The sequence below is a fragment of the Halichoerus grypus genome, chromosome 13 (assembly GCF_964656455.1).
Source record: "Halichoerus grypus chromosome 13, mHalGry1.hap1.1, whole genome shotgun sequence".
NCBI classification, from domain to species: Eukaryota; Metazoa; Chordata; class Mammalia; order Carnivora; family Phocidae; genus Halichoerus; species Halichoerus grypus.
In genome coordinates, this window is record NC_135724.1 from 24,158,909 (window position 1) to 24,182,445 (window position 23,537).

A 23,537-nucleotide genomic window follows, 5' to 3' on the forward strand; every position below is an offset into this window, starting at 1 on the left:
ACATGCACCCCGATGTTTATAGCAGCAATGTCCACAATAGCCAAACTATGGAAAGAGCCAAGATGTCCATCAACAGATGAATGGATAAAGAAGAGGTGGTATATATATACAATGGAATATTATGCAGCCATCAAAAGGAATGAGATCTTGCCATTTGCAATGACGTGGATGGAACTGGAGGGTATTATGCTGAGCGAAATAAGTCAAACAGAGAAAGACATGTATCATATGACCTCACTGATATGAGGAATTCTTAATCTCAGGAAACAAACTGAGGGTTGCTGGAGTGGGGGGTGGGGTGGGAGGGATGGGGTGACTGGGTGATGGACACCGGGGAGGGTATGTGCTCTGGTAAGCTCTGTGAATTGTGCAAGACTGTTAAATCTCAGATCTGTACCTCTGAAACAAATAATGCAATATATGTTAAGAAAGAAAAAAAGAAGAAGAATGTAGCAGGAGGGGAAGAATGAAGGGGGGGAAATCGGAGGGGGAGAAGAACCATGAGAGACGATGGACTCTGAAAAACAAACTGAGGGTTCTAGAGGGGAGGGGGGTGGGAGGATGGGTTAGCCTGGTGATGGGTATTGAGGAGGGCACGTTCTGCATGGAGCACTGGGTGTTATGCACAAACAATGAATCATGGAACACTATATCTAAAACTAATGATGTAATGTATGGGGATTAACATAATAAAAAAAACTAAAAAAAAAAAAAACAAAAAAACAAATGGCTGTGAGGCCTGTGTCAGCAGGGCCCGCCCGTCTTCTCCCTCCCCAGGCTGGCTGAGCATCTGCGGAGGACCCGAGCAGCTGTCGTGTTCCAGAAGCAGTGCCGCATGCGGAGGGCCCACCTGGCCTACCAGAGGGCCCGCAGGGCTGCCATCATCATCCAGGCCTTCACTCGGGGCATGTTCGTGAGGAGAATCTACCAGCAGGTGTGGAGCTGCCCCAGGGGACTTGCAGGCTGCAGGTTGAGAACTAAAGCAGCGGGGGCGCCCGGGTGGCTCAGTCGGTTAAGCGTCTGCCTTCGGCTCAGGTCATGATGCCGGGGTCCTGGGGTCCTCATCAGGGAGTCTGCTTCTCCTTCTGTCCCTCCCCCCGCTCATGCTTATGCTCTCTCTCTCAAAAATAGATAAAAATCTTTTAAAAAGAGAGAACTAAAGCAGCCGTAAGTAGATGATCACCACTGTGAACATTTGCAAGGTGCTTCTAACTTTCTAAGTGATTTCACAACTTTGCCCCCACTGAATCCTTCCAAAGTCCCATGAGGTGCAGTGCATTAGGGTTTTCCGGAGAAGTGGAACCCATAGGAGATGTATGTGTGTGTATATATACATATGTCGAGATTCTCAGGAAATCGCCCCCCCAGTTATGGAGGCCAGGAAGTCCCACCATCGGCTGTCCACAGATGTCATTCAGTCCAAGTCTGAAGGCCTGAGAACCAGGGGAGCGGATGGTGTGAATCTCAGTCCAAGGGCAGGAAAAAATGAGACAATATGTCCTAATTCCAGCAGTGAGGCAGGAGAAAAGGGGGCGAATTCCTCCTTCCTCTGCCTTTTGTTCTCCTCAGGCTCTCAGGGATGATGCCCTTCCACCCTGGGGAGGGGAGTCCACCGATTCAAATGCTCATCTCATCTAGAAACACCCCCACAGACACACCCAGAGGCAGTGTTTAATCTGGGCACCCTGAGGCCAGTCAAGTGAAGGTGTGACCGTAACCATCACGGGTAGGATGGGTCATATCATTGTGCCCCTTGGACAGCTGAGGTGCTTGGGGAAGCTGTCACCTGCCCACGGGCACTCGGTCAGCCAGTGGCGAGCCTGGTGACCTGTCTTGGGCTCACTCAGATGTGAGAGCAGGGGGCGATAGTAGGCATCAAATGAGGCACCCCCTCATTTGACAAGTTAGGAACCTAAAGCTTAGCAAGGTGAGGTCAGGAGGGGGGATTCTGGTCTCCTTGCCATTATTCCGGTGAAGCTGAAGGACTCGGGGAGCCTTGAATCAGGACACATCCATTCCACCATATCACCCCCATACAGCTGAAGCTCAAAGCTAAGATGGAAGATGGATTGGAAGGAAATGTCAAAAATATTCTTTGCTCCTAAAAGGAACATACTTCTCTTCTGTGATCAGAGAAGGTATGATTTTCTAACTAATAAAACTGAAACCCTGAAGGGACCATGAGAAAACAAACATGGTCAGACACCAGGGTGGAGCACGCCGATGTCATACGTTTCCTTCCAGTCCTCCAGGCAGTACGTGAGTCTCCCCTCTTCCTGCCGTGCAAACCCAGCAGGTGTGTGCTTGTCCCCCGCCAGGTCCTCATGGAGCATAAGGCCACCATTCTCCAGAAGCACGTGCGGGGCTGGATGGCACGCAGGCACTTTCGGCGACTGCGGGGGGCGGCTATCGTCATTCAGTGCGCCTTCCGGATGCTCAAGGCCAAGCAGGAGCTGAAGGTCCTTAAGATTGAGGCCCGCTCCGCAGAGCACCTGAAACGCCTCAACGTGGGCATGGAGAACAAGGTGGTCCAGCTGCAGCGGAAAATCGATGACCAGGTCTGCGTCCGGAGCGCCCAACCAGGGGCGGGGGGGCCGAGGGGGGGGCGGGGCACATTTGAGAGAACTCCCCAGGGAACTGTGTGCACCAGGGACCTGAGGAAGCACAGATGTCCTGAGGGTGTCACCCCAGTCAACAAGAACGGCTACCGACTATGGCAGACAGAATAATGCCACCCCCTCCCCCCCAAAGATGTTTGCATCCTAATCCCTGGGGCCCGTGACTATGTGACCTCACATGGCAAGTGGAACTTTGCAGAGGTGATGGAGTGAAGGGTCTTGTGATGGGGAGATGAGCCCAGATTATGAGTGGACCCAGTATATTCACAAGGGTCCTCGTGAGAGGGAGGCAAGAGGGTCAGATTCGGAAGAGAGGCAGTGGCAGAGGTTGGCACGAGGCGGGGCCGTGAGCCAGGGACGCAGGCGCCTCTGGGAGCTAGAACAGGCAGGACCGTATTCCCCACTGGAGCCTCGAGCAGGAACACAGCCCTGCTCTGACCCTTTGAGACTTCTGACCTCCAGAACTGTACGGTCATAAGGTTTGTAGCGTTTCAGTAGATTCGTACTGCTGACTTAACGGTGATTTGTGATACCAGCAAGAGGAAGCGGCTACACTAGCCCAGAGTCATGGTTTCCTGCCCTGGTGGAGGCAGCCCGGAGTGGTAACGATAGCGGACGTCCTAGTGCTTTGTCTCTGTTAGCCTGTTAATCCTCCCAGCAGCCCCGGAAGGGAAGGAGGGTCACACAGGTGATAGCGGCGAGGCCACGATCTGAACCCCACTTGTCCGGCTCTAGAACCCATGTTCTTCACCACTCTGCTCTTCTGCCTCTGTCGTGTTGTGTGGTGGGAAGAGCACTTGCTTTGGAATCAGAAAAAATCCAATTCAATTCAACTCTGCTGCTGCTTAAAAGTCGAGTGACTTGATCCCTCTGAGCCTCAGTTTGCTTATCCATAAAATGGGGCTGCTAGGACTGTAAGAGTGTAAGTGATTGAACATGCACAAAGGGTCTGGTCTGCCCTGGGGAGCTCAGGAAGTGGTTACCACTATTATGTTCATGCTTCTTCCTTTTCCTACCCCGGCCACCTTCTCAACCAGTCACACAAGTGACAGGTCATTGGTCAGGTCCCTGTGGGTGTGGAGTATTGTGCTGGGCACTGCAGGGAATCCGAAACAAGCACAGGATGCTTGGCACCCTCCACCAGGTTGGAAAGATGAAGCAGGCCCATGTGCACACAGGTCCGTACACCCACTCTTTGGTGGCTCCCGTGGCCAGTCTTCCTTCATCCTCCTCTTCGGAACAACTTTATCTGGTGCTTGACAGTTTCTGGTGCTCTGTTAGGCTTGGTGAACAGAGGATGGCTCTGACCCACATGGACGCTGTATTACAAGGGAACAGTCTTATGCCAACAGGGCCAACAGCACCACTACCCTAATGACTTCCTGTGCACCTCCACGTGCCATCCCCTGTGACAGGCATTTTATGTTCACTCTCATTTGATCCTCCATGGGCTTGTGAGGTCATTTCATAGATGAGGAAATGGTGGTTCAGGGACTTTAAGTACCTTGATGAGGTCACAGAATTAGAAAATTCTAAAGCCAGCATTCCAGCCGTGGTCTCTCTGATCCCACAGCCATAAGGAGGGTGATGCTAGGTTTTTTTTTTAACCCCAAGCATCACTAAACTGTGAGCCCTTCCCTGGGCCTTGTCCTTGCCGAGATGGGTTCCCAGCATTGAAAGCAGGCTCATGGTCACTTTGCTCATGCAGGGTTGGTAAGATGACCAGAGGAGCAGGCTTCTGCAGTACCCTCGAGGGTTTCAGGTGCCTCCTAGGGGAAAGGAGAGGGAGAGAACACAATGCTAGAGTGGGCTGTGTAGTGTGGAGACAGAATTCGAGTTAGAGTCACCAGGCATTGCCCCAGAGGTCACGCCGTTGTATCGCATCTGTTCTAGGCTAGGCCGTTTGGAAGCTTCACGTGACCCCAGTAGGGGCAAGAACATAAATAAACCATTTTATACCTAACCCACCTGCCCCAGATAGCAGCCCAAAAGCAGTGCACAGATAGCAGTAAAATGTCCTTGCTTCTCTGCTCTTGCGAAAGACCAGGCTTCCCAAGAAGCAGCCGTGGTCCTGGATGTTGATGTTGCCTGTGTGAGTTCGACGGGGTGTCTTGTTTGCTGGGGTCCTTAGTGGGGAAGCTCGAGTGCGGGGCTGGGAGACACTGGGTACCTGCCCCTGCTCAGCTTGTAATGACAATGCCTGCTCAGGGAGGGAGGCACATCTGCCCGAGGGACAGGAGCAGAAGAATTGGCCATTTGAAAAACACAAGTACAGATAGGACCTGGGTATTGTTGTTGTTATTGTGGCCATTGATGACGGACCACAAAAGATATTTGCATAATCAAAATTTGCCAATTAACCTTCTGAGTACAGTCTAGTCGGAGGGACAAGTACGCTTTATTGGCAACGCTGCACCCTGCCACGAGCCCCAAGCCCCAAGCCATTGGGCCCTGCATTGGCTTTGCTGATTTCTGAAGTTAATGCGAGAGGTTAAAAATAAATCTGATATTTTACAAACCACGTGCTGGAACATCAAAGAGAAGCAGATTTAAAAGGCCTATTTTTAAAAAGAGATTTTTGCCTTAAGCTTCCTGCTTGGCAAACATCTGTGAGTGGTGGCAGGTGTTCTCTACCCCGGGTAGGGTGCCCTATGTGCAGAGGGTGAGCAGAAGAGGTAGGAGGGCTGGATTAGATCTTGCTTTCTTGTACCCCTCCCTGCATTGCTCCACTATGTGCCAGGCACCATTCTCAAATATTTATTTAATTTCACCAAGACCTGATGAGATGATAATCTTCCCATTTTAAACTGAGGCACAGAGGTTAAGTAGCCTGCCCAAGCCCACACACTAGTAAGTAGCATGGCTAGGATCGAAACCTGGCAATCCGGTTCCAGAGAACATGCTGCCACCTCGACCAAATATAGGATATCTGCACATTTGGAGACTCTTTGGACATGTGAGAATTCCTCAAGCCGAGGAAGACTCCGTTTTGTTTTGGGTTCCTTCACATATAGATGGCATCGTCCTTGGACCAGTTGGCCTTTTACTTGGGGTGTGTGATCCAGTGTCAAGGAATTCCCCTCGCACTCTGCACACGAGGAGCCATCAGCATAATCACCAGCATAATCTTGGCACCAGGTCTTCGGAGATGCTTGTTGATTGCAATCTCTCGGCAGATGGGGGCTAGCCATTTGGAATTGAATGTCCTTCTGTTCTTTCTGTCATGCCTTGGAGACAACTCTGGTCACTGCTCTCCTGACACACAAAGTTCTTAAGCAGAAGGAGAGGCTAGGCAAAGGCATCCGAAAGTATTTGTCAGCAGCATGGGGTAGTGGGCAAAGTCCCAGCTGGATGGAGGCCTGAGTTCTGTGTCAATTATACTTGCAACCAGACCTGACAGCTAGGGATTACGGCCGAATCTATAACTGGGCCTTGAATTCTTTCAAGGAGGTTGGCCCAAGATTTCTAAAGTAACTCCTAGCTCGAAAATTCACTGATACTATGATGTGGCTCAAGTAGTGGTTCCTGACTCCAGGCTGCCCTAGAGGATTACCTGGGGGAGCTTTTTTTTTTTTTTTTTAAAGGTATCCCCACTGCCAAGAATTCAGCAGAGGAGGAAACTGAAGGATAAATCCAGGGTACCTTGCCACGAAAATTCATGTCTAAGGTTTTCTGCACCCAACTAAAGTGACAAGACACGAAATTGGCACCAAGTTCCCAAGCAAACAGAACAGTTTAGGAGGATTGGAGCTGTCCCTGGTGCTGAGAGTTCTTCCTGCGGGTTTTCGTAATTTGTGGTATCGTAAGCCACATCCTTCATAATATCTTTCAGCAGTAAAGGGACAGTTCCTGGGACCATTTCTTACAGTGTCCCTGATGTAGGCCTGTGCTGTGACATGTTTCTGTCAAAATGATGTGGCCAATGGACTTGGCTTTCTACCATTCTGGCTTTATTCAGGCACAACAGGTAGAGTGACTAGGCCAATTGAATCTACCATTTCTTTTATAATGAGGTCAAGTTTATTAGACTTTTATGAGTACAATGCTGTATTTAAATATTTTGTCTGGAAAAAAAATAGAAAATTCTGTGGATTCAGTTAGTAGCCTTTTAAATCAGATTGATTCAGTATACTTAGTATACATTTAATAGATACGTTAAATTAGTTATTTTGATTCACGAGAGCATCCAAATATAATTGAAAAATAGTATAATTTACAGTTTTATGGCCTCCAGTGCCTCATTTTCCTTAAATGAAATGGGGATATTAGTCAGTCTCACTACATAGGATTTTCAGGAGTGAATGAGTTAATATATATATATGAATTAGGTAGTACAGTGCCCACCCCATAGTAAGCACCCAATAAGTGCTAGTAATATGTGTGGAACATGTTATTTTTCATGATGCAGTCTTGCAATGACTTCCTCACCCCCTTCCCCAGGGGTCTGTAGATCATTGGGAACTACTTGAAACTGCTTCCATATAGTTCTGCATGTTGTACACTGCACAAGGGTAGCTGGCAATGGGGACAAGTAGGGTTGGGGACCATCCTCTGCTCATCTGACTATGAGCTCTGGAGCACGGCTGCCCTGAGGAAGAGGAGGTGTCCTCTGTTCTAAGCCGTGCACCCCTGGGCCTGTGTCCACCCGGAGAGGCAGCTCTGTGGAGCTCATCCTCCTGGAGGTGGTGCCTTTCCTGGTTCATACAAAAGTGCTGTAGAGGCCAGTAGAGGGCTTGGGACCATGGACCAGAGGAACAGGTGAATGCCATATCCTTCAGGTGGGGGAAACATTCCAAGCATAAAAAATTTTACGAGGCAAATCTTTGAGAGGAAAAAAATATACAAGCTTCTGAGAAAGTAATAAATAGCAGAGAGTCTCAACTTACCTTCCCAGACAGGTTCCTTGTTGGCAATTCCCTTTAGTGGTAGGGGCAGAGTGAGCATCTTCTCGGGATGTTTGAGGAGCCCAGGGAGAATAGGGGTCTATCTGGAAATCCCCACGCCCTGATATTAGGGAAAGGCCCTCACTGGTGCAGGACAGAGCTGGCCAGGTCTCCTAGTCACACTGACAAGGCTGCACTGAGGAGCTCAGCCTGCCATTGCAGGGAGGGTTTCTGGGGTCTATGAGGGAGCAAGTGCCCCACACCAGCCCCCGTGTCAGGCTTAGCTGCACAGTTGTGGGCACCTGATGGGGACATATGGCATGAGGATAAGCCGGGAAACTGCTGGGCTCCTCTGGGGTCTTCCTTTCTGAAATCATACCTCCGGAACATGAAACGTGCAGCTGCAATGAGTCCCCAGTGATTATTTTTGGACGCTGATGATGAAATAAGGTGCTGCTGTTAGGAGTCTCCCCACCACCTCCGGGGACCAGCAGAGCGTTCAGAGCATCTCTCCCCGAGACTCCCTGCAGAACTGAGCGAAGGAGACAGCTCCTGTTTATTGGGCACTTACTGTGTGCCAGGCAGCAGCAAACCACTAGACCTCCCTGCATCTGATAAAAACCCTGAGGAAGGACTTACTGTCGGTCCCCCTTTCACACACAAGGAAACTGGGGCACAGAGAGGTGGAAAGGACCTGATCAGACAGACGCAACTGATCAAGGATAGAGCCGGCATAGGAACACAGGTCTGTCCACCTCCAGCCACTCTTAACTCCGTGACGTCCTGAGTCCCATGTCCACCTGGGTGTCAGGAGCCACAAAGAGCTGGCCTCCAAGAAGGACAGTTATCTTTGCATGAGGATCCTAAGGTGTTATCTGTGTCCATAGCAGGATGCCGTCATCTGCCGATCTGCAGAACATAGTTCTCCCTGAGATTCTTCCAGAGGAGCAGACTTTGCCTGTGCCCCTGGCTGCCACCACATTTTGTGCCTCCTTCCACACCCCACACTCGCTCCAGCTAGGAACCCCCCAGCTCAGTCCTCTGCTCCACTCTCATGGTGATCTAACCCAGCTGTGCCACCTGGAGAGGACAGTTGAGCTGAACCTCACTTCCAGCCCCGAGTGGAGAAAAGTTGACATGTCTCGTCTACTCCTCCCTGAAGCCACTCCCCTAGGGCAGGGACCCTTCAGCCTCCGAGGTGGGGGACCCAGACCAGAGTTGGCGTGGGAGGTACAGACAGGATTGAGTTTTCTAAACAGATGACCCTAACTGGATTTCTTGTGATTACTTCCAGCAAGGCTGGCTGCCAGACCAGACCTAGGGGCATGTCAGGTTGTGACCGGAAGGTGTCCCTGGACTGTAGGAGGATCTCTCTCGGCAGTATCAGAGCAGGACGGGTTCTGCTTAGACACCCACAGCAGGTCCCGGGCTGGAGGTCCCACAGCATGCATGGCCTCCCGTGGGGTCCAACAGCTGTTCTGCTACTCTGCACAGCTTCCCGTGAAGCTTCCTTTCTGATGTGAATTAGTCATTGATTCCTGATGCCCCGGCTTACTGGTATTTTAGCCAACAGCTCTGGTCTACTTGGAGCTCCCACAGAGAACAGCAATGAAGAAAAATGATTAACTATCAGTTGCTTACTTGGAGAACCCCTTCTTCCCTTTCCCCACTGGCCACTTTCAGCTGTTCCTCTCACCACCTGAAGCACCAGTTTTTGCCCATGTTGACACAAGCCGTTGACACTGGTCCTGGGTCCTCTGCGCTCCCTCTGTGTGAGCCCATCTGGGGTGCTGTGCCTGGGCCCCTTCCATAGCTGCACCAGGCACATGGGGGGGAGGGGAGGCTGCTCGCTTGCCTGTTGTTGGTTTGGGTGCCCAGTCTGCAGGGGCAGAGGGTGGACAGAATCTGCCGGGCATCCATGCATGGCGTCAGAGTCTTCCAGGGTGAGCTGACAGGTGGTGAGAGGGATCCCTAGGCCCCGCAGAGGGCCTCCTTGGAAGAGGGGATGCTAAAGGGGTCCTTTGTCTCAGAGCTAGCGATTAGGTTGCAGCTTTTTGAGCCAGCGAGTCCAAGGGAGGGAGGGCCCTATGTGAAAGACCAAGAAAACCTGAAAAGCCAAGGCTGCAGATCCGGGAAGCCAGCTACATTGTTCCCACAACTTAGAAATGGGCTGTAAGGTCTGTCCAGCCCCACACAGAAGACTGACCGCCGTCAGCTGGCTTCTGGCTCTGCCACGGCTCATAAACGCGGCTTGAATGTCCCTTCGGTGTTCGTTCTTTCCCTCTCTCGCCCCCAGGCTCACAACAGAGTTCCGTCGGGGGGATGCCAGCAGGGCAGTCAAGCATGCCGTGATGATGAAATCTAATTCCACCTTGGAAGTTCCTTTTTTAATTGCCTTCGTGTCTTTTGCCTGCTCCCATAACTTTGCTCCCCGCTGTTTCTCCCCTCCCCCCTCCCCCCTCCCCCTCTGTCGGTGCTCTCACAGAACAAAGAGTTCAAGACGCTGTCGGAGCAGCTGGTGGCGGTCACCTCCACACACGCCGTGGAGGTAGAGAAGCTGCAGAAGGAGCTGGCCCGCTACCAGGAGGGCCACGGTGGGGACAGCAGCCTGAGGCTGCAGGAGGAGGTCGAGAGCCTGCGGGCTGAGCTGCACAGGGCCCACTCGGAGCGCAAGATCCTGGAGGATGCCCACACCAAGGAGAAGGACGAGCTGAAAAAGGTATGTCGAGGCCAGAGGGAGTGGCTTGGCGGTGGGCTGGCTCACAGAGCACCCCTTCGGGGCAGTTTCTTCTTCCAGCTCTAAAATCGCCCTGGACTTTACTGGGGCTTGTGCCCATGAACTGACCATCTGTCTGCATTTAGACGTAAAGTGCTCATGCTTTGGGGGAACCCACACGAGCACGTGTCCATTCACCTAACACATGTTGATTAAGTTTTGCTATTAGCTGAACGCAGTGGCATCTCCTGAAAGGAATACTCGTGTGTGCCTTTGGGCATATTTCTTATAGTCTAGAATTAGCCACTGAGTCAGCTCTGTGGCCCGAGTTCTCGTTAGCAAGAGGCGTGGTACAGAGGTAGTGGCTTTTCTTCTTGATGTTGCAGGGATTCGCGCAACCTCTAGACGTCCTTGCTCATAGTAATCCTACTTTGGGGAGTTTGACTTAAGTTTGTGTTGATAGTTTTGGCCTGACTCACCCATTCTGGTTGCTGTGCTCTGTAGGTTTTCTCTCCACCCCGTAAAGTAGAACTTCCTGAGATTGGCCCCTACTCCCCATCTGAAAAGTCAGGATACAAAGATTTCCTTCTCCTCTCCCAAGATAACTGTTCAAGCCAGGGAATGCCACGTGCCCACTGGAGAGCCTCCTGTGGACGCAGGACACCACTGTTTACTCCTGCATCTCTGCAGTGACTCACAGACCACAGGGCAAATAGCACCTGCCCACTAATTTAGTGCCTCCAATACTGGAGAGTCGCAGTGGGTTGAAAATCTAAGGATGGGGGAGGGATTCAGTGTTCCTGATGTTGGAATAACTTAGTGTTTAAAAATTAGAGCAGGGGTCACCTGGGTGGCTCAGTTAAGCATCCAACTGTTGGTTTTCAGCTCAGGTCATGATCTCATGGGTTATGGGTTCGAGCCCCACATTGGGCTCCATGCTCAATGGGGACTTTGCTTGAAGAGTCTCCCTCTCGTGCTCTGCCCCTCCCCCTATACGTGCATGCATGTGTGCTCTCTCTCAAATATTTTTTAAAAAGAACAGACTGGAGGTGCCTGGGTAGCTCACTCAGTTGAGTGTCCAACTCTTGGTTTTGGCTCAGGTCATGATCTCAGGGTCATGAGATCGAGCCCTATGCTTGGCCCAGCGTCTGCTTGAGATTCTCTCCCTTTGCCCCTCTCCCTGCACACGCACTTGCTCTCTCTAACAAAGTCTTTAAAAAAAAAAAAAAGAGCAGGCTAAATGCCACCACAGAAAGGGTTCTGGGGTAGACATTGGAATGGCCAGACGCTTCTCCCTGTCCTGCCATTACCGAGTACAAGCTTAATGGCCTTAGTTCCCTCAGCTGTTTCTTGGGGTTTTTTTCTGTAAGTATAGATTATGTCTCAGGCTTCTTCTGGACGTTGCAACTGGCCAACTCCATGAGATGGTATTTGAGGGCTCTAAAAGGAAGAGGACCCCAGCCCTGCCTGTAGCGCTTCCCTCTTCCTCTGCCCCATTACCTTCTCCTGGCCCAAGCCCTCAGGCACGGCTGGGGAGCACGCAGACTGCTCTGTGAGATGCGAGCCTGCAGAGCCAGCTGAGCTGGCTCATGGTGAGCTTGCCTCCATGGTTTCCTTGTCCCCGGCCGGACTTCCGACCACCAGCCACTGCTTTGCCTGAGCCCGGGGATTTCGCTAGCATCAGAGACGGAGTCCACGTGTGGACTGGGTGATGAATACAGTGCGACGTGGGGTTTCCCGGGGCAGGCAGCCAGCCTAGCCCAGAAATGCAGGAGCTTCCGCCCCCAGTATGTCACCCAGGCGAACCTGCCCGCTCACCCAGCACGAGGCCTGGCATGGACTTCGTTCTTTGGGAGAAAGCATGTGGTACTAGGAAGCTCCTGTTAAAATGTAGCTTTAAGCTTGTAACCTACAAACGGTGGAATTCTGCCCTTGTGTCTACTGACCGTGGGAACAGATGGATGTAACCCTTCCATGGGATTAAAAAACAAGGCGGTGGAATCCAAAGGCAGAGAAGATGCCAGGATTAGAACTGGAAACCTTTGAGATTGGGGACCCTAGGAGAAAAAGAAAAGCAAGTTCCCTGCATGGGCACCCGAGTCAGGTGAGGCACGTGGGAAGTCTGTTTACCCAGCAGATCCACAAAACCGGGGTGTCTCCTGTCTCCACCCCCCAGAGAGCCCTCGACTCCTCAGCCGCCCAGCCCCCTCACCTGCTTCCCCTTGGGCTCTGTGGTTTGAGGACTTAGCGCTCTAAAAATGTCTAAGTCTCCATCCAAGGGAGCCTGAGGGTTTATAATAATGAAACTCTTCCTGGGCACGGCATAACAGAGAGGAGGGCGCTTTCCTCTGCTCCTTACAAAAATTATTTCCTAGGAGTGTGTTGAGCTAGGTCTTAAATACAATGAGAGCTTGGAACTGCCAAGAGAAAACAATTCAAGGACACTGCAAGGAGGAGAAGAGTAGGCACAGAGGCAGAACAAGAAAAGCACCTTCTCTCCAGAATGTAAGCAAATCCCCAGCTGGGAGCATGAGACGGAACTGGCATAAGATGATTCATTAGGTGCAATGTCCACCTCTCTCCAAGAAGAGAGAAAGTGGAAGCAAAAGAACCTCCTTCTCCAGGGTCTTTAAAACTTCTCTATTCCGGTGGCTGTGGGGAGTGGGTGGGGAGAGGGGCTAGCTTTTATCCCCCACCCTTCGTCTTTTGTGCCTGTTCAGGGTTTAATATTTATCAAAGGCACCGTGTCTAATCTTAACAAATGCTGAATAATCAGACAGTTGGTTTCCTCTCAGGCTTGTCTAGAGGCTGCTCTGCCCTGAGCAAGATTGATGAGACAGACAGAGCACAGTGAGGAGCCGACTGCGGGTAGATGTTAATTAATGGGTTTGATATGTCCGTCAGCAAATGCTTCATTGGAACTGACAGCCTGGAAAACTTTGGGCTCCCCACTGCTGACGATATTCATTGTCTGGCCACAGGACTACACCGCTTTGGGCTGGGAGACGCTGGGTCTCCCTGAGGGCAGGACCTCCCCTCCTCCCCCCTGCCCCCGCCCCTGGCTGCAGACCTGGGGCAGCACCCCCCGCCCCAGCCACGTGTCAGCGCACACCCTCTCCCCTGAAGGTCTCTGCTCTTGGGGCCTCTCCCCGGGGCAGGTGCACCCAGGCCATAGGCCTCCTCTCCTTTTCGCCTGTGTGATGGGTTATTTTCTAAAGCTCTCAGTGACCCCGTGCTGACGTTATGTGCAGCTGTGCTTTTGGGGACAGTTGAGCTGTTCTGTGTCCGTGATGAAAGAGACGTGGCCCCCAGGGCCACCCTTGACATGCAGTCATAACTCATTATCCAGAATCGGCTCCAAAGCTCACCTGGTGGAGCCAGCAAGGCCTGGCTCAGTGCAGGGTTGCGGACCCTGGCTCTGAGCAAGGGTCCCTGACACTTGGGAGGGATGGAGAGCAGCCCCCGGGCCTGGGTGTTCAGCAGCTGGGGCTGTGTGCAGTATCGTGTCATCTGTCACTGATCTGCCAGCCGCTGGTTGGTGACCTTGGGAAGTTCCAGTGTCAAGGTTTTGGGTTTTTCCAAATAGAAGGAGAGAGATCTGACTTGGGGGGTTAGTGGGGTTCTCACAATGGGGTGTTTTGAGTCTTTCTCCAAAGGTGCAGAGAAGACTTCTCTGGCCAACGGAGACACAGAGTTGTGTTCCCAGAGCTCCAGGGTTTGTGGTTTGTAAGGAGGCTGAATGTTGTTAGAATGAGAACCCCACACCAACTGTGTGGAAGAACATCATCTCGTTGAAGACATCATGGAAGTCCAAGACCCTCATTCACCGAACAGATAGTTATGGGGTGCCTGTGTGTGTTAGGGACCATTCTACACACTGGGGCAGAAGGAAACAATTTTTTTAAAGTCCTTCTCATTCTTATGGAGCTCAAATATTTGGGGTTATGAGAGAATGTACAGACAGGAATCAAATACAGATTATCCATCATGTGCCATAAAGAAAAATAAAGCAGAGTGAAGGGGATAGAGAGGGACCTCTGGGGGCAGGGAGAGGTATGGGTTTGCTTATGGTGGCCAGAGAACATCTCTCTGAGAAGACACCCAAGTGAGGTGAGGGTGAGCCATGAGCATTTCTAGGGGACGGGTAACAATTGTAAACAGCAGGTGTATAGGCCCTGAGGTGGGAGTAGGCTGGACAGGTTTGAGAACCAACAAAGAGGCCACTGGGCTGAGGCAGAGTGAGTGAGGAAGAGGAAGGGTAGGAGGGTATTGAGGCCAGCGAGGCAGTGGGGTCAGATTGGGAAGGACCTTCTGACCTTGAAGGACCTTCTGACCTTGAGGGCAACATTAGCCATGAAGTATCCAGAGAGAGGAACAGCTCTGTCTTAGGCACTAGGCCCTGGAGTGCACACCAGTTCTCTCCCCCCCGAGCGTCGTCCTATCACTCTTGCTGTGGGAACCAGTCATCTGAGGCCTGCTCTAGGCTGTTGACCTCGCCATTCATCATACGACCACCTTCTGAACTGTCAAGACACATGGTAGCATAGTAAACAGCTGGGCCTGCTTGCACCCAGACTACTCAGGGCAAAGGCCAGCTGTACCCCTCCCTGGCTGGCTTTTGGCAAGGTCTCTAACTTTTCTGTGCCTTAGTTTCCCTAAAAGCAAACATTGATGGTACCTACCTCAAAGGCAGTAAGTCAATTTATACCTGTGCTCGAGACATAACAATAGCTCAATAGATGTTCATTTATCATTCCCTCAACTAGCCTGTAACTTTGTGGAGGTCATGTTCTACCTGAACCTACGTGGACCCCATCCTCATTCTGAGCCCCATGTCTTAGCACAGTGGAGGCTGAATGACAGGAGGAGCACGCATGAGCCAGGGCCAGGGGTCTGGACTCCGCCATGAACTCCATGGGGCTGTTCCGGGAATGGTGGCACAGCCGCTTCCTTCTAACTTTGAGAGCATCCTCCCCTTGGCTTTGTTTCCCTCGCTGTATTCATGCCCGATAACAGCCATGTGTCCCAAGTGAGTTCCAATTTTATTTCTGCACTGTCCTCTGTGTGTGGTCTGTTCTTCCTCTTCTCTCTCTCCTCTGCTCAGGCCCCTTTCCCTTTGACTAAATAACTTCCCACTTAGAATGTGCTTTCTATTTACCTTACTCTCAGAATGGACCAGGATTTTGCAGAATTAAAAGTGTTGTTCCTGCCAAGGGCCATGCCTATAACTTTCTACTAGATGGTTCGTGCACAGCATTGAGGACAGAGGACTCAGGACACAATGGTGGGCAGAAGAGCCTTTTCTGATAGGCATTGTCTAATCAGTTCGTCCCATGGCTTTCTACGAGAAACCTTGCATTTGGCCCTTTTTACGGTTTAAATGCCCAACATGAAAAAAGACAAAACCAAAAGCCCAGAGCTACATTCATATCCCTAAAGATTAACTAGTAAAGGCAGTTCTTTTAAGTTTTAAATTTTTATTTGATCCAGAGCAAGAAAGGTCACAGAGGGAGAGGGCGAAGCAGACGTGGGGCTCTATCCCAGGACCCTGAGGTCATGACCTGAGTGGAAGGCAAACCTTTAACTGACTGAGCCACCCAGGCGCCCCAATAAAGGCAGTTCTTGAGCATGAAGCTGGGGTATTTGTTTCATTTAACTTAGCAGGGACTAAATTAGCCTCGTAGTGATAGGATTTAGCCCCAACGTTGGTTCTGATGATCTGTCCCAAGTAACCTTGTAGAAGAAACCCTCCCAGTAATACTGCCTGTAGGAGTTAACAGACCCTCTGCCCCCCATCCAGCCCAAGAGAAAATGGAGCTGCTGAGTAATGTTGAAGCCCCAAACCCTAGCAAAGGTATTATTTATCATGCTGAAGGGAACACACCTGCCTGGTTCTGTGTTAAGTGTCTCTCTCTCTCTAGCCTGCATTCCTGACCCTTCACAGAAGGGAGGCCATTTAGCTGCAGAAGTCTGTCACCCGCTGTGCCTGCCAGCAAACTCCCCACGTGCTAGCTGGCTGGAGAGACGGAGGGGTGGCCAATACCTGGGGACGTGTGATGGGGAAGCAGTCTCTCTGCCCTCCTGGGGTGTGGAGCGGGGGGGGGGCCTACCTTCAGAGTTGTGCAGGCAAAGAAGAAAACAAAGCTCCCCCTGTCACTTTGATGTACGGCTCAGAATAACAAAGCTGAGGTCCTCAGAGGCCTACCTTCATGAGTCAAAGCCACGGAGGGAGACAGAGGGAAGAAAGGCTCAGGCGCAATAGAACACGTCAGTGGGTACACGCCGTTGACCGTGGCTTGCTCACACTAGTCTCCGCTGATCATAAGTGGTTGCAATAAAGTTACATGATCTTAGACTACATTCCTGGGAATGGAGGTTTGGGGTCCAGCCTAGTGGTGGTGGCAGGCACGCTCTCCCGGCCAGCCGTGCCTGACTTCTGCGTTCCGTTGCAGGAGGATGATGACTGTAGATGCCCCGAGGAGGGGGGATGAGGACAGTGAGTGAACTGGGACGCCTTCGCAGGGGACCACGTGCTCTGGGAGCCATCTGATCTTCAGAGAGTGGGTCTGGGGAAGCAGGCTGGTGACCTGACACACAGTGACTCACAGCCGGGTAACTCAGAGGTGACAGCCCTGTACCTTGTTCTTGGCCGAGGGTGACCAAAGTCCTGCCGTCCAGACGTGGCACCAAGTTGAGCTTCATGTGAGGCCCCATCAAGGCTCTCTTTTGTAGAGCCACACACCTCGTGCTTGCTTCTGTCGGCTGTTTTCAGCATGTGCACCGAGGAACGGGAAAGCTATTTCGATGATTTGCGAAGCTAACTTAACCGTGCTCATTGGGTGAACTGTTTTCAATAATAGGAAATTAGATGCACTTGAAGAGTATTTTTTCCCCACATTGTGTTTCTCTTGAATCATTGGGATTAAGCAACTCCTGTGTTCTAGATGTTTTAATCGACGATTTGGGGGAAAAAAAGGAACCCTTTTTTTCAACGGAGGAAAGCATAGGCCCCTTAACTGGTTGTGCAGGGCTCCTCGCGGGCTCGGTCACCTTGGGCGTGACGTGTCCCATGATGACATGACAGCCTGGCAGTGGTCCGTGGGCCCAGGCTGAGTAGGTGGGTAAGGACGCAGAGCAGTCTGACTGTATCTCTGGAGGGACAAGCAGGCCCTGTAAGCTGAGGATGGAGCTCAGGGGCTCGCCCCACACCTGCAGGATAGGAGGCCTTCCTGGAAGAATGAATCATGGTCCAGAGCTAGACGAGGAGAAACCCCCCCCCTCCCTGCCCAGGAAGGCTGGGGAAGAGAGCTCGGCGGGGGGAACACGGACACACTGAGGCAGAAACAAAGAGCGGGGAGAAGCTGGGCCTCACTCAGCCCATTTTAGGGAGGTGTGTGGAAGAGTTGAGTTTATCCTGACGACAAAGGGAGTGAAGCCGTTCTCCGATTCTCACTTCTCCCCACCCAGCCTCGTCCTTTCTCAGCCCCCTCTGTCCGCATTACCACAACAGCGCTGTTCCGTTCCCAAACCATGGCTACCACTCGTCTGCACCACGTCTTCTTTCCACCTAGAGCTCCCTCGGCTGCCTGCAAATCCCACGGGTCTGAGACAACCCGCTTCTCCTGGGAAACCTTCTGGGGCCTCCCTCTGTTCCTTGGTACCTCTGTTCATCCTAATTCCCCTCATAGCAGTGGTTCTCGGCAAGAGGCCATGTTGCCCACAAGGAACCTTTGGCCATGTCCGGAGACATTTCGGCGGTCACAGCTGGGTAGGGGGCAGGGGGGCCGCAGTTACCAGAATCCAGTGACGTAGAGGCCCGGATGCCGCCGAATGTCTGAGAGGACAGCACCCCTGCTAACAACAAAGAATTACCTAGCCCAACGTGTCTGTAGTGCTGAGGCTTAGAAACCCTGCTGGACAGAAATCTGCCCACCTGTCCCTCGCTCCTGTTGAGGGGGGCGCGCTCAGAAAGCGGCTGCCCGGATAGTCGCTTACTTTGCCTCCCCAGCTCCTGGCATGGGGAATCGTGTCAGGAAGTGTCTGATGGGTGAGTGGCAGCCCGTGATGATGAAGGGCATCGCTCGGGGCTGCTACTTCTGTCCCTAGCCCTCCCTGCCAAAGCAGGTTGCAGTCTCTGCGGATACACATCAGTTGTGTTCATCATAATGGGCAGTAACTTGTGGATGAAGAACAGTGTGTGGCAATTAGTTATGTGCATAAATCTTTTTACCAGCCTTTTCTCGTTTGAGATCCTGTGGGGAGGCAGAACACGCCCGTTTGCCTGGCTCTCCATGAGAGGGCTTAGACTCTGCCTGGCGGTGTCAGGATGACCCGCGCCGGTCAGAGCCTCATTCCTGGAACTCTCAGCACTACATCCGCAGGCGGACTTGTGATAGAAACCGAGTCCATCTGAACTGAGAGAATGAAAAAGCAGCAACACCATGTAGCAGAGAAGGGACAGTTTCCTGGAACATAGTTTTGAGCCACATTTTGAAGGACGTTGAAAACTCTGAAATTGGAAGACCTTGAATTGTGTAAAGAGACTGTTGACGAAGTAAGTACTTGGTGACCTCATTCCTGGACTCCAGCCTTGTTGAAATTCTCTCCTGACCCTTCCCACACGATGCTGAGCTTTGTGGGGGAGAGGCAGCTGTCCTCTTACCTCACCCCCCAGCGCCTTAAGCTGAACTTTAAAGCTAGGGGGGAAGGGAGGGTAGCATTTACTCATAAATAGTTGAAATTCAGATGTCAGGAAGGTTTCTGCCCTTTAGCCAGCATCCCTGGGGCCTCCATTCTTGCTTTTACTGCCAAAGGGCTCTGGCAGAGTCTGAAAGGTTTCTCTGATGGGAGTGCCGGTGGGTCCATCAGGGACCTATCTCCTAGGCAGTGGTCCCCAGAGGTCACCCTCTAGTCTCAGCTACCGTGAACGTGGTGGTGTACCAAAGATACCCTCTTTGAGGCTCTTTCTACACAGGCTGGGAGGAATCCTCTCTCCCCCCCGCCCCCAAACCACCGCCGGTAGATCATGAAATGTACCAAACATGGCTAGAAGTGAGGACTTGAACCAGGGAATGCAGTCATTCATTGCATCACTTACCAGTCTTGGAGCTGTGAAGAAGCTCATCACTTCGAGCCTGTCTTATACTTCTCTTTTTATCTCTTGTCACATTGAGCACAGGGTACTGTGCTTAGTGGATCGGCTTATTTGTGGAATGATTTTTTAGCAGCTTTATTGAATATAATTCACATACCGTAGTTTACCCATTTAAAGTGTACAATTCAGTGTTTTTTAAAGTAGTTTTACAGCTATCGCAGAGTCTAATTTTAGAATATTTTTATCACCCTCCCCCCAAAAAACTGTATCCATTAACAGTCACACCCCATCCCATCCTTAGGCAACCACTAATCTACTTTCTGTCTCTATAGATCTGCCTATTCTGTACACTTTATATAAATGGAATCATATCATACGTGACTTTCTGACCTTTTTCACTTAGCATCGTGTTTTCAAGATTTATCCATATTGTAGCATGGATCAGTACTTTATTGCTTTTTATTGCTAAATAGTATTTCATCATATGGACATGCCGTATTTTGTTCATCAGTTCATTGATGGACATTTGGATTGTTTCCACTTTTTGGCCCTTTTGAATAATGCTCCGGCAACCATCTGTATACAAGTTCTTGTGTAGACATAGGTTTTCATTTCTCTTGGAAACCTAGGAATGGAATTGTTGGTCTTACCAGGGTTAAAATGCAATTTTCGAGGAACTTCCGAAGATGTTGCACTGGTTTATGTTCCATCAGCAGGATACGAGAAGTCTGATTTCTCCACGTCCTCTCCAACATTTGTAATTATCTCTTTGTATCATAACCATCATAGTATATGTGAGGTGATAAATCATTGCGGTCTTGGTTTGCTTTCCCCTAATGACGTTGAATATTTTGTCATGTGCATATTGGCCACATGAAGAAGTGTCTATTCAGTTTTTTTTCCCATTTTTTGATTGGATTTCTTTTTCTCTGTTGAGTTGTAAATACTCTATATATTCAGGGTCCAAGTCCCATATCAGATAAATAATTTACAAATATTTACTCTCATACTGTGAGTTGCCCTTTGCCTTTGATAGTATCCTTTGAAGCTGAAAAGTTCTTAGTCTAGATGAAGTCCAATTTAAATGTTTTTTCTTTGGTTGCTTGTGCTTTTGGTGTTGTATTAAGAAACCATTGACTAATCCAGGGCCACAGAGATTTGCTTCTATGTGTCTGCCAAGAGTTTTGTAGTTTTAACTCTTACATTTAGGTCTGTGATACCTTTTTAGCTTATTTTCGTATATAGTGTGAGGTAGGAGTCCAATTTTATTTTGTATGTGGAAATCCAGTTGTCCCAGCCATTTGTTGAAAAGACTATTCTTTCCTCACTGAATTGTTTTTCTTCTCCAATTGCCCTGTCTAGAATTTCCAGTGCAACATTGAATAGTTTGGGTGAGAGCAGATATCCTTGTGTTTGTCCTGACCGTGGATGCAAAAGGCATTCTGTGTTTCACCATAAAGTCTGATGTGGGTTTTTATGGATGCCCTTTATCAGGCTGAAGAAGGCCCCTTCTATTCCTAGTTTGTTGAGTTTTTATGATGAACATTTGGTAGCATTTTGTTAAGGGTTTTTTGCATCTGTACTCATCTTTGGTTGTGGTATCGGGATATTTCTAGCCTCACAGAACAAACTGAAAAGGGACACCTGGGTGGCTCAGTCGTTGGGCATCTGCCTTCGGCTCAGGTCATGATCCCAGGGTCCTGGGATCGAGTCCCACATCGGGCTTCCTGCTCCCTGGGGAGCCTGCTTCTCCCTCTCCCTCTGACTCTTTCTCCTGCTTGTGCTCTTGCTCACATGCTCTCTCTCAAATTAATAAATAAAAAAATCTTTAAAAAAAAAAAAAAACTGAAAAATGTTCTCTACTGTTGTATGAAATAACCAGTGCAGAATAGATACTCATTTTTCCCTCAGGTTTTTGCAAAGTGGTGGAATGATTTTATTTTATTTTTTTAAAGATTTTATTTATTGAGAGAGAAACAGCATGAGAGGGGAGGGGTCAGAGGGAGAAACAGACTCCCCGCTGAGCCAGGAGCCCAATGCGGGACTCGATCCCAGGACCCTGGGATCACGACCTGAGCCGAAGGCAGTCGCCCAACTGACTGAGCCACCCAGGTGCCCTAAGTGGTGGAATGATTTTAAAGCCTCTGTTTCCACTTAGTGCCTAGTGAAGGGACTGTTGTAGAACCATCTACAAATATTCGTCAGCACTCTATGCTGTGCCTGCCGCTCTTACTCCACATACATCATCTCACTGAATCCTGAGAGCAGCCCTGTGAGGTGCAAGTCCATGTCACCAAAAGGGACCTGCGGTTTCTAGAGCCAGAGCTCTGTGGCTGTGAAGCTCATCGTCTTGGCCTCCAGCCAGATTTGCTGTGCTTTGATAGCGGCGTGATCACAGGGGTTCTTTCCATGCTGCCTTGGCGGTGGTTCAGGGAGCCTCCAGGGAAGTGGGACTCAAGTCCAGATGCCTGAATTAAGGGCCCCTGGGCACGTGTCCCTCCTTTTCCCTTCCAGTTTCTGCAGTGCTCACTTCCTTACCTCTGTCATGAAGGCAGGGATGGATGCAACATTGGTGGGGAAAACAACTCGGTGGCCTTCTGCAACAGGAGTCTCCAGGGGGTCCAGAGAGAGAATGCAGAGGTGGTTCCACTGCACGTGAGCTCCCGTGTTACAGGAGAAAGAGAGCCCTTTCTCATCCTCCTTGATAACAGCTAATAAGTTCTCATTCTCTTAGAACACGTCTGAATTGTTACATTTCTAAATCTATACAAATATTTGCCCCAGTCCTGAATAGCCAAAGATTTTCAGTTTTGAGAAAGTTTGCCACACGTGGTTTTAATTCTTTCTCTGAGCAGACCAGAATTTTTCTTTAATCACTATTTTCTTTTTGTGCCATTTCCAGTACTAGTCACTTCGTGCTTCGTTTGGGGGTCTCGTAAGAAGCTAACCACTAGAGCTCCCCTTCTGCAGCACCCAAGCTGTGCTGGTCCAGGGGGACAGGCGAGGGCAAGTGGGGTGAAGACCAGAGAGCTCTGCGCTCTCCTGACACTCAGGTTTGAGAGCTCAAAATTTCCCGAGACAAGCAGCCAAACACAAGAGGTGGAAGCCTGTCGTCGTCAGCCCCTGCGCACGGCATGTGAGCGTCGTGCTGACTTTGCATGAGGTTTCTGTGGGCCCTGGAAGACCATAAAGAGCTCATCTGTCTTGTTTTAATGGGATTTTTCTTTCAATGTAACAGTTTTCCCCCTTGAAACGAAAGCAGTTTTGGCTGACTTGATTTTCTTTTTTCCTTTTTTATTTAAATTCCATTAGCCAACATATAGCACATCATTACTTTCAGATGTAGTATTCATTGATTCATCAGTGGCATATGACACCCAGTGCTCATCACATCACGTGCCCTCCTTAATTCCCATCACCCAGTTACCCCGTCCCCCCACCCCCCTCCCCTTCCCCAACCCTCAGTTTGTTTCCCAGAGTCAAGAGTCTTTCATGGTTTGTCTCCCTCCCTGATTTCTTCCCATTCAGTTTCCCCCTCTTCCCCTATGATCCTCTGCACTATTCCTTATATTCCACATACGAGTGAAACCTTATGATAATTGTGTTTCTCTGATTGACTTATTTCACTTAGCATAATACCCTCCAGTTCCATCTATGTCTATGTAAATGGTAGGTATTCATCCTTTCTGATGGCTGAGTAATATTCCTTTGTATATATGAACCACATCTTTATCCATTCATTTGTTGAAGGGCATCTCGGCTCCTTCCACAGTTTGGCTACTGTGGACATTGCTGCTGTGAACATTGGGGTGCAGGTGTCCCTTCATTTCACTATATCTGTATCTTTGGGGTAAATACCCAGTAGTGCAATTGCTGGGTCGTAGGATGGCTCTATTTTCAACTTCTTGAGGAACCTCCATACTGTTTTCCAGAGTGGCTGTACCAGCTTGCATTCCCACCAACAGTGTAGGATGGTTCCCCGTTCTCCACATCCTCTCCAACATTTGTTGTTTCCTGCCTTGTTAATTTTAGCCATTCTAACTGGTGTAAGGTGGTTTTTCATCATGGTTTTGATTTGTATTTCCCTGATGACAAGTGATACGGAGCATTTTTTCATGTGTCTATTGGCCATTTTTATTGGCTGACTTGATTTTCTTAAGAGCATTTAAACATAACCAGCTGAACCTCAAACCCCACAAAAGGAGCCTTTCCTTTGCCCAGCTGCA

General features: G+C 50.1%; 1 protein-coding gene across 4 annotated transcripts in view; it reads left to right on the top strand.

Annotated features, from left to right (window-relative positions):
- MYO5B (myosin VB) overlaps nt 1-23,537 on the top strand; it is a 334,482-nt gene that overhangs the window by 269,012 nt on the left and 41,933 nt on the right. For all 4 annotated transcript variants that reach the window (XM_078060351.1, XM_078060352.1, XM_078060353.1 and 1 more), the window contains exons 20-22: nt 778-934; nt 2,319-2,558; nt 9,987-10,220. In XM_078060351.1, coding sequence (XP_077916477.1) covers nt 778-934; nt 2,319-2,558; nt 9,987-10,220 — 631 coding nt within the window. The remainder of the gene's footprint in view (nt 1-777; nt 935-2,318; nt 2,559-9,986; nt 10,221-23,537) is intronic.